This window comes from Trichosurus vulpecula, chromosome 5 (assembly GCF_011100635.1).
Source record: "Trichosurus vulpecula isolate mTriVul1 chromosome 5, mTriVul1.pri, whole genome shotgun sequence".
NCBI classification, from domain to species: domain Eukaryota; kingdom Metazoa; phylum Chordata; class Mammalia; order Diprotodontia; family Phalangeridae; genus Trichosurus; species Trichosurus vulpecula.
The window spans coordinates 267982160-268000169 of NC_050577.1; the positions used below are offsets into that span (position 1 = coordinate 267982160).

At 40.5% G+C, this 18010-nt stretch overlaps 1 protein-coding gene across 1 annotated transcript; it reads left to right on the top strand.

Annotated features, from left to right (window-relative positions):
- The first annotated feature begins 11334 nt into the window (after positions 1-11334).
- On the top strand, positions 11335-16287 carry LOC118851625 (olfactory receptor 6C2-like). The gene is made up of 2 exons (XM_036761134.1): positions 11335-11426; positions 15441-16287. Exons 1-2 carry the CDS (start codon positions 11335-11337, stop codon positions 16285-16287), a joined length of 939 nt encoding a protein of 312 aa, XP_036617029.1.
- The last annotated feature ends 1723 nt before the right edge of the window (positions 16288-18010 follow it).

Sequence of the window (18010 nt, forward strand, 5' to 3'; positions counted from 1 at the left end):
AGTTACAGTAAGAAATAGACAGCAAAACTATAATAATGGGAGACCTCAACCTCCCCCTCTCCAAACTAGATAAAGCTAACCTCAAAATAAACAAGAAAGAAGTTAAGGAGCTGAACAGAATTTTAGACAAGGCAGATATGATAGACCTCTGGAGAAACCTGAATGAGTATAAAAAGGAATATATATTTATTTTCCTCAGTGGTACATGGCACATACTCAAAAATTGACCATGTACTAGGGCATAAAAACCTCACAATCCAGTGCAGAAAGGCAGAATTAGTCAAAACATACTTTTCAGATCATGATGCAATAAAAATTATTTGTAATAAAGAACCATGGAAAAATAAGCTAAAAATTAATTGGAAACTAAATAATCTAATTCTGAAGAATAAGTGGGCCAAAGAACAAATCAGAGAAACAATTAACAACTTCATTCCAGAGAATGACAATAATGAGACAACATACCAAAACTTATGGGATGCAGCAAAAGCAGTTCTTAGGGGAAGTTTTATATCTCTAAATGCTTATATGAATCAAATAGACAAAAAACAAGATCAACAAATTGGTCAAGCAGTTGAAAAAGCTACAAAGGAGCAAAGTGAAAATTCCTAATTAAATACTAAATTAGAAATACTGAAAATCAAAGGAGAGATTAATAAAATTGAAACCAAGAAAATTATTGAATTAATAAATAAAACAAAGACCTGGTTTTATGAAAAAAAAACCAGAAAAGTTGATATGCCTTTGGCAAATTTAATTAAAAAAAGAAAGAAGAAAATCAAATTATTAATAATATTAGAGTCACAGAATTGTAGCTGAAGACCCCCACCAGGTATTGGAATGAAGATTATCCACCCAGACAACCAACAACCAAGGAGAAGCTGGTTACAGACTTAGTTGCTGATGATGGCTGCATACCGTAGGGGTTTGCAGGTGGTCACATAATGGTCATAAGACATGGCAGCTAAGAGAAAAAACTCTGAGGTCCCAAAAAGGATAGCAAAATATAATTGAGTAAAATATGCATTATAGGTCACAGTATAGACCCCAGTTGACATATTGTACAAAAATCTGGGAATACAGACAGTTGTGAATAACAATTCTAAGAAGAAATATTTCCTAAGGAAAAAATACATGGGGTTATTAAAGTGGGGATCCACCAAAGTTAGGGTGATGATGGTCAAGTTTGCAGTTACACTCAACATGTAGGTCAGGAACAAAAAGATAAAAAGCAGAACCTTCAGCTGTGGATCATCTGTCAATCCCTGAAAAATGAATATTGTTATCCCTTTATGGTTTCTCGTTCCTTACCTCTGTCTTTCGAGGGATCTGTATTTTAAAAAAAGAGAGAGAGACAGAGACAGAGAAACAGAGAAAGAGAGATAGAGACAAGGAGAGAGAGACAGGGAGAGACAGAGAGAGAGATTACAGCTGAGAAGAGCCATCTTAAAATAAGTCAGCAATGCAATTTGGTTATAAATGCTCAGAACTAACTCTTGGTCCATTTTTTTAATTCAATGGCTAAAAAACAATCATACCAAGATCATTGTTTTATCCACAGTGGCTTTGAGCTCTGTATCAGCTACTAAGCATGGCATTTTTGTAAAGATTTTTGTAGCCTAGCTATCTTTTTCCCCCACTCCAGTTCCTTACCTCAACCTCAATCCTTACTAATCAAGTTTACTTTGTATTATCTAAAGAGGTTGTATTGATTCCTTAAGTTTACCCACCATACGTATGTCTGGATATACCTCCTTCACTGAATCCCTGTTGTGACCTAGAAAAAAAAAAGTTAAGCAAGACCAACACAGCGACTATCTATGACGATGTATACATTGTCATACACTACTTTTTTATTTTTATTTAATTTTTTAATATTCTATTTTTATTTAATATTTTAGTTTTCAACATTGATTTCCACAAGATTTTGAGCTACAAATTTTCTCCCCTTTCTCCCCTCCCGCCCCTTTCCAAGATGGCGTATATTCTGATTGCCTCATTCCCCAGTCAGCCCTTCCCTCTTTCACCCCATTCCCCACCCCCATCCCATTTCCCTTTACTTTCTTGTAGAGCAGGATAGATCTCTATACCCCATTTCCTATATATTTTATTTCCCAGCTGCATGCAAAAAAACATTTTTTATTTTTTTAGGCATCTGCTTTTAAAACTTCGAGGTCCAAATTCTCTCCCCTCTTCCATTCACACCCCATGCCCCCTGGGAAGGCAAGCAATTCAACACAGATCACACATGTATCATTATGTAAAACATTTCCACAATGCTCATATTGTGAAAGGCTAACTATATTTCCTGGCATTCTATCCTCCCCACCTTTATTCAATGTTCTCCCTTGACCCTGTCGCTTTTCAAAGGTGTTTGCTTTTGATTACCTCCTCCCACTATGTGCCCTCCTTTCTATCATCCCCTCTTTTTTAGCCCCCTAATTTCGTATGGAGTAAGATACTGAATTGAGTGTGTATGTTATGCCCTCCTCAAGTCAAATCCGATGAGAACAAGATTCACTCATTCCCCCTTGCCTGCCCCCTCTTCCCTTTCAACAAACTGCTTTTTCTTGCCACTTTTATGTGAGATAATTTACCCCATTCTATCTCTCCCTTTCTCCCTCTCTCAATATATTCCTCTTTCATCCCTTAATTTTATTTCTTTTTTTTTAGATATCATCCTTTCATATTCAACTCATCCTGTGCCCTCTATCTATATTCCCTTCAAATTCCCTAATACTGAGAAAGGTATCATGAATTACACACATCATCTTTCCACGTAGGAATGTAAATATATCAGTTCAACTTTAGTAAGTCCCTTATAAATTCTCTTTCTTGTTTACCTTTTCCTCCTTCTCCTGATTCTTGTATTTGAAAGTCAAATTTTCTATTCAGCTCTGGTCTTTTCATTGAGAAAACTTGAAAGTCCTCTATTTTATTGAAAATCCATATTTTGCTTTGGAACATTAAACTCAGTTTTGCTGGGTAGGTGATTCTTGATTTTAATCTTAGCTCCTTTGACCTCCAGAATGTCATATTCCAAGCCCTTTGATCCCTTATTTTAGAAGGTGCTAGATCTTATATTATCCTGATTGTGTTTCCACAATATTCAAATTGTTTCTTTCTGGCTGTTTGCAGGATGTTCTACTTGACCTGCAAACTCTGGAATTTGGAGACAATATTCCTAGGAGTTTTCTTTTGGGGATCCTTTTCAAGAGGCAATCGGTGGATTCCTTCAATTTCTATTTTACCCTCTGGTTCCAGAATATCAAGGCAGTTCTCCTTGATAATTCCTTGAAAGATGATGTCTAGGCTCTTTTTTTTGATCATGTCTTTCAGGTAGTCCAATAATTTTTAAATTATCTCTCCTGGATCTATTCTCCAGGTCAGTGGTATTTCCAATTAGATATTTCACATTGTCTTCCATTTTTCACTACTTTGGTTCTATTTCATAATATTTTGATTTCTGATAAAGTCACTAGCATCCACTTGCTCCAATCTGATTTTTAAGGTGGTATTTTCTTCGGTGGTCTTTTAGATCTCCTTTTCCATTTGGATAATTCTGCCTTTCAAGGCATTCTTCTCCTCATTTTTTGTAACCCCTGTGCTAATTGCAAAGCCTGGAACATTGTGGCAGCTTCTTAAATACTTGATTGCTCGAATTGAAGATCTTTCCAATGAAATCATGGATTATATTATCATTTGTTCCTTTACATGCTTTCCTGTTGGAGCAGGAGAGTCAGCATCTTTCCACTTTGCTCTCAAACAAGACAGATACTGGTTGCAGCCACTCCATCTTCAGAGACATCAAAGCACAGATCAAAGGGTAAGTGTGATTCTTATCCACACATCAGAAGGTTGTATTTCTTCTTAAGGCAAAGCCTGTGCTATGAGTTACCCAGGATACCCCCTCTTCCAGCTCTGGGACTTTGCACTAGGATTTTCCAGAACATGGAACACAGAGACCCCCTCCCTTCCATCTCTTAGCTTCCCTCAATGCTGCTCAAATCCCACCTTCATTAAGAAGTCTTTTCTGGTCCTATCTCAACGTCCCTACTCAAGTGCCTTCCCTCTGAGATTACCTTCCATCTACTCTACATATGTCTTATATGTACAATTATTTACATGTTGTCTCTTCCATTAAAATGTCTTTTAGGATGGGGACAATGTTTTTGTCCTCCTTTGTAACCAAGCCCTAAAACTATTTTCTGACCTATACTGAGCATTAAATAAATGATATTTGACTGACTTTCTAACACATTAATAACACAGCACATTATGTAACATATAAAATATAAATGAGTATATGCCTACTCATAGTCATTTTTTTATTATGGAGGTGGAGGATCAAATAATTTTGGAAGTCACTATCATATACAATGTGTGTGGGTGTGGGGAAGCAGTGAGGGGCTTCTCTTTCTCCCTCACCTGACTCACTGCTATGGACCTAACCACTCTCTTATGCTATACGTACTTTTCCATCCCTTGTGGTACTGGCCCTACAGCTGTCTATTTTATGTCTTTTGCCAAAGATGATTACGATGGAGATTTATTACTAACTTTTGAACTTGAGTTCCCCAAGGGTCCTTTCATTTGTGAACTCAGTTGGTCCCCACACACCTGTAGCACATTGGACAGGTGAACGAAATATCCTCTGCTGCTGGTGTACAGTTGGGATGGAAACCTGACTCCCTGCCAAGACAGGTTAGATCAAGAAGTCCGAATAAAAGCAGAACCTGAGAGACCATTCTCTTTCCAAAGGTTCAGTCTTTCTTTTAGCAACGTACAGCACATCAAAATATTTCTTGCATTTAACGCAGGACAGGATTTCTGATGCAGCTTTATTTTAGAGTTGGTGATGAGAGAGAAGATTGGTATGTTTCAAAAGATGGGAACCTAGGAAGAACTCCATTTTTCTTGTTAGGGTGATGTCATGGGTTTGTGAGATAATGTGGCCAGATGTAGATGTGTGTTTTTTTCCACAAATTTGTTGCTGTTCAGGTTTGAGGCATTCCAGGGACTATTGAGCAAAAACTGCTCACTGACACCTGAAGTACATGCAGGAAAGTAAGTGTAATAATGGATGGTGATATCACTACTGCCACCCCTTTTTTAACTTGTGTGGATAGAATAGATGAGGCAGGTTCCCTATAAAGGAACACAGAAGTGACACCTGTTAATGGTAAGGAAAAAAAAGAAAGAAAGGAGGTAAGGAAGGAGGGAGGGAAGAAAGGTAGGAAAGAAGGAAGGAAGAAAAAAGGAGGGAGTGAGGGAAAAAAGCAAAACAGGGAAAAATGAAGGAAGCAAGGAAGGAAAAAAGGAAGGAGGGAAGGAAGGAAAGAAGGATGGAAGGAAGGGAGGGAGGGAGGGAGGCAGGGAGGAAGAAAGAAAGCAAAAAAACCTATCAAACACTTTGTATGTTTCAGACAGAAAATGAATAATCATTTCTGAGATGTTACCTTTATTCTGTGTCATGTGAATTTTGACATGTACTCTGTGGGGAGAGTACTTTTTTAGGGCCAGCTTCATAACTGCAGGGATTACATGCTGGTCTTTGCAATTTCAAGGGTGCATGAGAGCCTCTCACCAAAAACTCTCTCTCCATTCGCATGCTGCACATATCCTAATATTTCACAATTGTTATTTTCTTTGAATGAATAAGTTTCCCACTGAATAAATAAGCATCCCTGAGATTATTAAAACAAAGTAATTTGTTAATTGCTCAAAAGAATGAACTAGCTAAAGGACATGTGTAACCCACAGCTAGCTTGGAACAGAGCTCACAGAGAAAGAAGGAAGGGAGGGAGGAGGGGAAGGTAACTTTGATAGTGGGTCATTCAATATCCAGGGAGGGGTAAATGGAGTACGGTCCACAGTGGGCAGTACGTGGTCACAAGACTCCTAGAGATGGGGCTACAGAAAGAGGGGATAGATAGGTCCAGAGATAATCTTGGAGGCAACTATTTTGACACAGGTTGTCTCTATGTTATCTTCATTTGAAGCACTAGTGATGAGGGGATGTTTTATCTTTCATCTAATCGTGAGTCTCATCAACCTATGTCAGAAAACTTTGCTTGTGAGGATTCCTTTAACTTTTGATCCTGCATTACATGATGTGAGCACTTAGCCCAAGGTGATCCCAACATTTTGGCTGTCAGAAAGAAGCTTCATTTCACCAGGTTCAGGAGAAAAACCCCTCAGGTTTCTTGGTGGATAATATTTTACAACAGCCAAGTAAATCCTCTCCATATAACTAATTGGGGTCTTCTGAGGAAGGCTATTCCAATGTAGATTGGAAAAAAATATTAACTGAGGAACAGATGGGAAGCATTTCTTCAGCTATGGCATATCATTAATTAGTGTTTAGTGAAAAACAGTTGTGGGGCCCTGTCTATAGAGCACCAGTCCTAGAGTCAAAAGGACCTGAGTTGTAATCCAGCCTCAGACATGTACTAGCTGTGTGACCCAGGACAAGTCACTTTATCACGATTGCCTCAAAAAAAAGAAAGGAAAGGAAAGAAAGAAAAAAAAGAGAAAAAAAGACAATTGAGACCATTGTGAACAATTGCACACCAAATGGAGGGAAATTTTCTGTTTTCTGGCCTTATAATCACCTTTATAGATAAACTGAACAGAGGCAACATCACAAAAAAAGACAAAATCATAAGTGAAAGGTGGTTTTTAAATTTCTATGTGGCCAATTAGAATGCCAACAGTAATGGGATAGATGAGCTCACTGCCTGAGAACAGGGTAGATAATAAAATTATCAGATAGAGTCCCAAAAGCACAACAATCATGGCATGCTTCCACAATCCCCTTTATTTTACCACACACAAGACATCACCCAACTCCATGGAGGAAAAAGAACGCAGCTCCATGCTTAGGAAAGACAAAAACACTATTTTAAAAAGCTAACATGCAGAGTGGATTTTCCAGAATGGAAGCCAGCATCTGTATCTGAAATATTCTTTGGAATTAAATGTACACTAACTTCTGCCCTTTGATAGAAGCTGGATCACGCTTAGAGCTTCATAGTTGGGGAGTTACCTGTGTGTGATGTCAGTGGTATGGGGAGCTTTCTCTTTTACCATGTACTGCACATTTTTGAGCTTCCTCTACTGTAGTTATTTACTTTGAATGAAAATTTCCTTACAGAAAAGAAAAGCAACCCAAAGAAACTTGACACACAAGGGGAAATTTTTCAATTTTTTTTAACTGAGAGGAAGGGCAGACTGTAGGAGTAAGAAGGAGGGGCAACGTTTCCCAGAGAAGAAAGAATTGGTTAAGGTGGCACAGTGAGCCTCAGGAGTTAGAAGGAATCTGTCAGGAAGACAAAGTCAGAGACAAGTTTCCACTAGACCACAATATTGGCTCCAGAAGTCACTCTATGTGTAATCTTTCTTATAAAACCTAAGTAGAGGAGAAATTGCCTCTCCAATAATCATGGGTCCAAGAATTCAAGATTATTGTGGCAGGTTTTGTTGGTGTCTGAAACACTGGATTCTGCACTGTCTGAACTGGTCATTCTGGGCGCCAGAATCCTCACTTCTCAAGACCCAGGAGATAGTCCTCTTTGGGGTCTTAGTAGGGAATACTTTACAGCAACCAAGTAAAATCCAGTCCTACAACTAATTGGGTTCTCCTAGGAAATCCTACTCCAGGTGAGCATGTAGCAAAATTAAATGCAGATAAGAAAAAATGTTATAATGACTGAATAGAATTAACTTGTGATTAATAAAAAAAAATTTGTGACCAGATCCTGATCAGAGAAAGTTAGATTGCCTCTCCCTAACCCTAGAATCACAAGGACAGGATGAGCAGAAAGAGAGGACATCTACAGATAAGCAAACTGTCTCTGGCAAAAGGTGTTGATTGACTATGGTTACTTATTATTATTATTTACTCTGATTTAAAAAATGGCCTGTTTCTGTCTGAAATGAAACTGGAGTATACAATCATCAGAACAAGGATCCTGAAATACAGGGGGATCTCCATCAGGGAACTTATCAAAACACACAAGCTGCCACCTCTATGTAGGAAAAGAGAGAATACTAGGTTTCACTCTCCAATATCTAGAACTTTTGAAGAAATAAATGTGCCTCAACTTCCCTGTCCTACTTAACTAAAGACAAAAAGATTTATATTTTCTTTATGGCTATTCCTGTCTCTAAACATGGCCTCCATTGTTGTATATAGATATTGGTTAACATACAGTTACTTTAAAAGATAGGAAAAGGGATAACGGGAGAAATGTCAATTAGTCAATATTCATCACTAAGGTCAATCGTCTGCAGAAGCAAAGTAAATAGCAGTCTTCATTGTGGAGTTATGCATGCGTTATCTCCAATTCCAAAAACACCAATGCCATTTCCAAATAAAAATGATAATAACATATCACCTTCTAAAAGTTAAGCTAGTGTTTGGAAGGGGCCATTGTAAGCTACCATTTACTGTGGTTTCCTTTATTAGATCTTCTATTACTTCACTGCAAAAAGAAGTAATTAAATAGGGAGCCCAGTGCCAGGATATGGTGGAGGTACTAGGTAGTGGAAAGGAGAAAATGCATTAGAAGCCATGGAAAAGCATTAGGAGACAGTTTGGAGAGTGGAGAGAAGTAACCTTAAACTCTAATAGGAACCTTTTTTAATTGGACATTTTCTTAAGCTAAATCTTGCCTTCCCTTCTCTGAAAAGACTCACAGATAAAAAGTCCAGAGGACATCCAGGAGGTACAGAAGAGGGCTGCTGATGAGCTAAGGTAATAGAATTGGTGTTCAGTCATGTTCAATTCTTGAGGACCCAATGGACCATACTGTCAATGGGGTTTTCATGTAAAAGAAACTGAAATGATTTGCCATTTCTTTCCATAGTGGATCCCTTTGTCTATCAAAGAGAGGTTAAGTGACTTGTCCAGGGTCTCACCACCAAGATGGGTCTGAGGATGGATTTGAACTCAGCTCCTCCTGACTCCATGCCCTGCCCTCTTTCCACTGAGCCACCAACTATCTCTAAGGTAAGAGAGAAACATGTGTAAAAGTTTGTTCACAATCAAAATAATATGGCAACTAGACATGAGGGGGCAAAAAAGAAGAAGAAAAGCATTAGGGCTGAGGGTTTGCCGAGGTGGGTGGAGATTAAAGAGCCTGGCAGTTGTCCAGGGGAGAGTAACTTTCTTCGCTCCCAATAGAATTTGAACAAAGGTGTGAAGGAAACAACTTGAGTGGTCATGGAGACCTTGTGAATCTAACTGGGAGTGGAGAGATGCTTTCTTTCTAAGCAGAAACTTGATTAGAATTATTTGGCTTAGGGCAAATGGGTCTGTGGCCTTCGGATATCCTCATCTGGGATGGCATGGCAACAGGTGGGCTCCCTGCTTGGTTATGGGTGTCTCTTCTCTAGGAGATTGTGCTTCCTCCTAGCAAAGTTACTGTCCCCCATCATCACTTTGTGGTCCTCCAGCAACATGCTGCACAGTTGTCCCCCTCCTTCCTGGGTGCTATTAACATTTTCCCCTATCCTGAGTGTTCTTTCCTCCCCCACTATGAATTGACCTAAAACCCAAAGCAGTTCATAATGCAAGCTTCTTTAGGAAGACTTTCCTCTCCCTTCATATCAGCACCCATGGTAAAATTCTCTTCTACTCCACCACCACACTTTCCAATAAGACTTTTGCTCCAGACATCATAATGGCTCTGCTTCCCATTATGGACCCAGAGAATAGATATCCTCTGAATGGGATTGCTAGTCAGGGCTGTAGAGCCATGTCTTGGTGAAATATTGTTTGAGAAATGTGTGGTCAGAGAGAGTAGAAGGGAACTAGGAGATCAGGTCTCCTATGTTTTAGACATTGAAAGTAATGAGCATGGATATAGGATAGTGCATGGTAGACTCAGTCAGGTGCAGGTGGCTTAAGGTAGTTATTTCTAATGGACTTCTGTTGCTCTAGTTACATGTTGAGATGTGGAGAGAATGTTTGCCAGGCATGGTGGGCACTGATGCTTTCCACTAAACCTTCATCCTCAACACTAATTGTTGCTCTAAGTTCCAGCCCTGATTTCTTCTACCACCATCTCCCCTCCACTCAACAATCTCAGCATTACTTATGTTATAAGAGATAAACCTAGGATAGATAATATGTCCATGATGCTCTTTTATGAGTTCTGTCACCATAAGAGAAGATGGAGCCTCCTCAAGAAGAATCCCAATGGACTTACAGCATGCGTGGCCTGGTTTTGAATAGGGAAAAGAGCCCAGAAGTGGTCTGAAGTTATAGAGAAGAAATTGAGATTTTAGAGGAGATATACATATACACAGAATTGCCAGTGGAACCAGTTAGTTAAGTTCAAAGTGTGTACCTTGCACAAAAATGTAACACCAAGAACTATTTCCCTGTTTAAGCAATATTTCACAAGATAAGAATTAAAAATTAGCAATAATAATTAAAAATGCTGAAAATATTAAGTAAAAGAAATTCAAATTAAAAGAACTCATTAAGACTGTGAGGTTTGATCTCACACAAAGGCAAAGGTAAAAAAAACCTTAAACTACACAATTTGGAAGGGATCTGGAAAACCAAGCACACTAATGTTTGATTGCTAGAAGTAAAAATTGGTCAAATGAATCCATAAAATATTGGAAATTTTCTCACAAAAGTGAAGAAAACATTCATAGTGTGTGAACCAATGATCTCACCACTATGAATAAATCCAAAAGAGGTCAAAGACAGAAAGAGTCACCACATATATTCCAAGATATCATGGTACTTTCTGTGGTACCAACAAAGTGGACATAAAGCAAGTGTCTGACAGTTGGGGAATGACAGAAAACTTTGTGGGATGTGAACAGAAGTATATTTAGCATCCACCCTCATAGACACTCACTGTGTTGGTCTTCCTTAACTTTTTGTTTTTGGTCACAAAGTGATTCAATGAAGGAAGTGTATCTGGAAATAAGTATGATGGGAAAATAAAAGGAATCAGCAAAACCGTTTTTAGACAATACAAAGTAAAGTTGATTGGGAAGGATTGGGGTGGAAACAAGTAACTGGGGGGAGGAAAAGAAAGGTGGTTAGGGGACAAAATTCTTTACAAAAGTGTTATGCTCAGTAGCTGATAGACAGCTCAAAGTCATTGAGGATAATGCAATGATGTGGATATAATCATTGTTTTTATCCAGTGAATGAAAAAATGAAAAAAAGACCAAGTTCTGAGCATTTATATCCACATTGCCTTTCTGACTTATTATGAGCGCTCTTCTCAGCTGCAACATCTCTCTCTCTCTCTCTCTCTCTCTCTCTGTTTTGCCTACAGATCCATTGAAAGACAGAGGTCACAAATGAGAAACCATACAGAGATAACATTATTCATTCTCAGGGGATTGACAGATGACCCACACCTGAAGGTTCTGATTTTTATCTTTCTGTTTCTGACCTACTGTAGCCAGAATGGCCTTTGTTTTCTTTGAATGACTCAGCTTACCTCATTGAGCCTCTGGACACTGTGGCTTGCTCTTCCGGGGCAGGAGGCCCGGGGAGCATGCCGGGAAGCAGACAACTTCCTGTGTGATGAGTCATGGGGCTGGCTGAGGGGAGGTGTTGGCGGCTATGCTAGGGGGAGGGGCCAACTCAGGAACCAATCGGCCCTGGTCATTTGGGCGGAGCTTGATGATGTCAAAAACCCTATAAGAGGGGAGAAGACAGCTTGAAGATTCCTCTCTCTTCCTTTTCCGGTTGGAGCCAGCGACAGTTACAACGACAGTTACAGAGGCAGTTACGACAGTTACGTCAGTTACAGCCACAGCTGAAGCAGGAGCTGCCAGTAGCAGAGCTAACCTACGGGAGAAAGCTGAACAAAGACTTCAGGCCATTACAGCGACAGTTACAGCGACAGTTGGAGCCAGAGGCAGTTACGACAGTTACGTCAGTTACAGCCACAAGTTCAGCCACAGCTGAAGCAGGAGCTGCCAGCAGCAGAGCTGACCTACGGGAGGAAGCTGAACAAAGACTTCAGGCCAGTGGGTAATCTTATTACCATCGAGGGGGAAGCATGATTTTGCTTTACGCAATCATGCTTCTCTGTAGCCTCCTGGTTACTCTTGCAAGGCGTACTTATTGGGCCTGGAAGATTTTGATCAACATATCAAAATGGGGCTTCTGGTTCATGGGTTGGTTACTGTGGAGCCTAAATAAATGTTTTGATTCTTCTGCCTTCTACTTTGAGAGTTTCTTATATCCGGCGGTTCCGAACCTTTCAGACATGTTTATGATCCTCTTTGAGATTATAAACTCGGCCCTCCTGATACATTTGGCGTCACGAACAGGATCGCTAGGTATAAGATCTCTATTTAGAAGCAGAACAATTTCAGAGGAAGAGATGAATATCCCAGGATGGGAGGATCCATTTTATTCCTCCCTAGCAAAAGAATTGGCTAAAAAAGCTGGACCCTGTGAAAACTGGGAACCAAGGCTACGGAGAGGAGATCCTAGGGATTTGGAAAAGTGTTTACAAGAAGTTGGGATTCAGTCAGGGGCATCACTATCTAGGCAAAGCTGGATAGTGTTATCAGCCTACCGGCTAGTATACGAAAGATTGAGATTAAGTGAAAGACATGGGGGCACTCCTACCCCACAGGAAGAAGGGGAATCTCAGATAGCAGAAGACCAAACTGACTCAAATGAGAACTTTTCTATTAATGTGGCTAAGAGCAACAGGAGACCAAAAAAGCCCAGAGTGCATTTCAACCCAGCCCAGAAAGAGCCTGACTGCCTGCTTCGTCCTAGCCATGGTGGCAGAGGAAGTGAGTGGGGAGAGAATGAGACAATGTTAGGGGCTGAGGCACAAAACACTACTGGGGTTCAGGATGTGCCTCACACAGAGAATAGGAGATGGTTAAATGATCAGACAAGGGCTCGACCCATACAAAGGAGGAAGACAGAAACCCGAGGTGAAGATTCAGTTACAAGGGAAATTCAGGAAGATTTCTCACCGCAAGAGGTCACAGATATTTTGAGTAGATTCAGCCAAAGAATAGGAGAACCATTGATATCTTGGATGGTAAGACTCAGTGATCAAGGGGCCGGTGGAATATCAGTAGATGGGACAGACTGCATGAGATTCATAGGTATCAGCCATGATCCTCTAGTTCAACAAGCTTTTAGGGAACATCATCAGCAAGGAGATGGTGATAGCAGGACTACTCTGTTGGCATTAGCCGCTGTGGGATGCAATAAGAGATATGCTACTGATTCTATGTGGCCCACTGAGCACAGACCCTGGTATTCACCTAGAGATTGTATCATGAGACTAAAGGAGGAGGTAATGAAGACTGCCATTATGACAGGAACTGCAGACAAATATTACAATGATTCAATGGAACTGCCTCATAGGAATTTAATAATTAGGACAGCTCCCCCTGCTTATAAACAACTAATTTTGAATTTATTACTTGGAGAAGTAGGGAGCCGTCTTACAACAGTGATAAATAAGATTTTACAGTTACATGACTTAGGTGACTGGGGAGGGGATAGATCTCCTCGAGAGAGAAGGGTGAATAACCAGCAAACTTGGCGCCAAAGGAGAGTAACAAGGAAAGAAATGTTTACTGCTTTATTGAGAGCAGGGGTAGGTTTTGAAATGATAGATGGAATTCCAACCAATGAATTATACAGAATGTATAGAGGACTTGATAACACGAGAAATAGGGAAATAAGAACTGCTCCTGCAAGCCCACAAGCCACTCAGAGTGAAGGTGACCTTGTGTGATCAACGGATGAAAACTTGTACATCTGGGGAAAGGCTGGGAGGACAATCTTAGTCTATATCTAGGGTGGGATCCTCTTGGCTTCCTCATTATGTTCCTTTTGAAAAGAAACATTTCCCACCTGAGTTTGGCTCTGATGTTGGATCTTTGCATAACTGAAATCTCAACCAAACTTGAGATGATTTTATTTGAAGAATTATAGTCCATACTAGACTATTCTTTTTGTCCTTTGTTTTGGCTAACCTTGTTGCTAGTTTTGTTTCCTTCAGGCTTAAGCACCCTGCACTTTCCGGTGACTGCCTAAGCATGTAGCATTCTTGGAATTCCTGCCAGCTCGTTAAAGAAATGACCTCTGGAATGGGACTTTTTGGGGGCAGGGCCATCTCTACATCCAATTTCAGCATGAAGAAGCTATGGAAAATGAGACCTTCACCCCTCACCCCAAGATTTTGAGCCCCAATCGTTCAAGGGGGGTGGAAATGATGATAGTGTTCTGTTTACTTATTTTGTGTTATCCTTGCTGTGTTGTTTTATTGTTATGATATTATTGATCCTATGTAATGGATACAAGGATTTAGGGGTGGACATTTGAATTATTAATAATTATTTTGGGGATGATTGATTGAAGAGATTATCTTGCTGGGACCTAGGGGTGGATCACATTTGAATCGTTAACCAATGTTTAGGAATGTCACCAAATGATATGTTTTGCTTTATAATGAATGATATGTTTTAGTTTCCTTTGTAATTGAATCACAATGTATGTTCTAGGATACATGGCTGATTAGATTATGTATCCTATAACAAGGGGTGGAGTGTAGCCAGAATGGCCTTTGTTTTCTTTGAATGACTCAGCTTACCTCATTGAGCCTCTGGACACTGTGGCTTGCTCTTCCGGGGCAGGAGGCCCGGGGAGCATGCCGGGAAGCAGACAACTTCCTGTGTGATGAGTCATGGGGCTGGCTGAGGGGAGGTGTTGGCGGCTATGCTAGGGGGAGGGGCCAACTCAGGAACCAATCGGCCCTGGTCATTTGGGCGGAGCTTGATGATGTCAAAAACCCTATAAGAGGGGAGAAGACAGCTTGAAGATTCCTCTCTCTTCCTTTTCCGGTTGGAGCCAGCGACAGTTACAACGACAGTTACAGAGGCAGTTACGACAGTTACGTCAGTTACAGCCACAGCTGAAGCAGGAGCTGCCAGTAGCAGAGCTAACCTACGGGAGAAAGCTGAACAAAGACTTCAGGCCATTACAGCGACAGTTACAGCGACAGTTGGAGCCAGAGGCAGTTACGACAGTTACGTCAGTTACAGCCACAAGTTCAGCCACAGCTGAAGCAGGAGCTGCCAGCAGCAGAGCTGACCTACGGGAGGAAGCTGAACAAAGACTTCAGGCCAGTGGGTAATCTTATTACCATCGAGGGGGAAGCATGATTTTGCTTTACGCAATCATGCTTCTCTGTAGCCTCCTGGTTACTCTTGCAAGGCGTACTTATTGGGCCTGGAAGATTTTGATCAACATATCAAAATGGGGCTTCTGGTTCATGGGTTGGTTACTGTGGAGCCTAAATAAATGTTTTGATTCTTCTGCCTTCTACTTTGAGAGTTTCTTATATCCGGCGGTTCCGAACCTTTCAGACATGTTTATGATCCTCTTTGAGATTATAAACTCGGCCCTCCTGATACACCTACATGTTGAGTGTAACTGCAAACTTGACCATCATCACCCTCACTTTGCTGGATCCCCACCTTAAAACCCCCATGTATTTTTTCCTTAGGAACTATTCCTTCTTAGAATTGTCATTCACAACTGTCTGTATTCCTAGATTCCTGTACCACATGTCAACTGGGGACTATTCTGTGACTTATAATGGATGTTTCACTCAATTATTTTTTGGTATCTTATTTGGGGCCTCAGAATTTTTCCTCTTGGCTGCCATGTCTTATGACCGTTATATAGCTATCTGCAAACCCCTACACTATGCAACTATCATAAACAACAGATTCTGTAACCAGCTTCTCCTGGGTTGTTGGTTTTCTGGATTGATGATCATTGTTCCAGTACTTAGTGGGGGTCTTCAGCTAGAATTCTGTGACTCCAATATTATTGACCATTTTGCCTGTGATATATCACCATTGCTCGAGATATCATGCTCAGATACACAGTTCCTAGAAAGAATAATTTTAGCATGTGCTGTGTTGACACTCATCATCACCTTAGTGTTAGTGGTTCTATCTTATGCCTATATTGTCAGGACTATTCTGAGATTCCCCTCAGCTGAACAAAGGAAAAAAGCCTTTTCTATTTGTTCCTCCCATATGATTGTTGTCTCCATGACTTATGGAACTTGCATCTTCATCTATATTAAACCTTCTGCAAAAGAAGGAGTGTCTTTGAATAAGGTGGTGTTAGTACTTGCAACCTCAGTGGCACCAGTAATCAATCCCTTTATTTACACCCTGAGAAATAAACAAGTGTTACAAGCTTTTAGAGATGCATTCAAAAGGATTGTATTGATTTCAAAGCTATGAGATGCAAGAGACATTCAGATGTAATTATTGAAAGAAAACTTGAATAGCTGTGAACTCTTTGTTCTGTGTCCTATGACCCAATTTTATTCTCTTACTAATGTCATTTTACCCACAGACCCAAATCTCATGGCTCCTTTTCTCTCTTATCCAGAAATCCTTACTTCTTGAGGTTTTCCCCTCCCAACTCTATTCCTTTTTCAAAGATCTTCACTTGCTTTCAACCACCTCACTCACCACTACATTTCTACAAAATCCGTGGAAGTTATTTTTAGAACCAAATACCTATGAGACACTTATTACCAAGAATTTTCCAGCCCCTTGCTAAATAGCCAATATAAGTTTATTAAGTATCTATTACATACCAGGTACTGTGCTAAGCACGAAGATACAGATATGAAAATACAAAGACAATCTTTGCTCCACAAAAAGTCAAAATCTATTTAGGAAGACAACACACACAAAAGAAAGCTGAAAAGTAGGAGGGAAAGGAAAGGTAGCTTGCATGAGAACATGATGGAGAAGTCAGTTAGAGAAGTCCCAAAGAAGTGCAGTCAAGTGAAAAATGTTTCAGCTCAGGTTTCTACTTAATTGGAGGTTTGGAGTTCATGGATCCACCATCCAATCAGTCAGAGAATGAGAATGGGGCTGAAGTGGACTACAAAGGCTGATGAGAATCTTCAAGATAATGAAGTCTTTCCAGTAATGAGCTTCCCAGGGCATGTTGAAGATGTCGGTCAGGGAATACTGAAAATAATGCAGCCAAGTTAGAAATCAATTTTGCCTGGTGATTCATTTTATAAAACACAAAAGCCCAAATACTGAGATTTCCCGCGTGAACACTGAAATTGGCCCCATGCCAACTGTCATATGTAGCTTTAGGCTTAAAACAATGGAGGGTGAAAGCTAAAGCCTCAAAATAAAAGAAGTCTTCACGGATGAAAGTCTGTAATTAATGTAAAGTTATTTTATTACATACTAAAATTATTCTCATCTATCTGCCTTCTTTGACTTCTGCTTTCCATTATGTTGGATAAATGGTTTAACTGAAACCAGTGACTTCTAAGAGCTGTCTTACAAATTCTGTCAGATATCTCTAAAAAAGTGAATCTGAGCAGATTTGAGAGAGTTAGAAGCCACTAATAGACTGATTGTGGCAGATTTCCAAGAAAGTCTGCAGGGACAACAGGATGGATCTGTGGTGAGGGAGAGTGCTGGGCACGTGGACTTGCCCCCAGCCACACCAAAGTGGGAGCAGCTGCAGAACTCAGCCAGTGAACTGGGCTGTGAGAGCCCTGGGTACGGGAAACTAAACAATAACTTAGTGGGAGCAGTAGCAGTACCAGGGTGGAAGTGATGGCTATGGCAGTAATCCCCAGGCCTCTCAGCCTAGGACAGGAGGCTGTCAGAGGTACAGAAGACACCAGCACAAAGCCTGTGGACACAGCTCCCACTACTCCTGAGACTTCCAGCCCACAGTCTACAGGTATGAAACTTACCTTCTTGAACGTCTGGGTGTCATGATGACCAGGTAAAACAGCTCTCATCCCTCCCTTTCTCAGGCAGAGAATACTCCCCTGGGAGAAACCCTATAATACAAAAGTTTCAGTAGTACTGAGTAGGGCCTCAGTAACCCTTTAGCTCAGGAAACTGGGGAAACAGCCCCTCTTGTGGTGGCAGAAAGGGACTAGTGCAGCAAGAGATGTGTCCCAGCAGGCCCCATCTC

Excerpts from the sequence above, each read along its gene's own strand:
- LOC118851625 (XM_036761134.1), top strand. The coding sequence starts at position 11,335 with ATGAGAAACCATACAGAGATAACATTATTCATTCTCAGGGGATTGACA. Across the intron at positions 11,427-15,440 it reads ATTTTTATCTTTCTGTTTCT|CACCTACATGTTGAGTGTAA; the intron begins GACCTACTGTAG and ends GCCCTCCTGATA.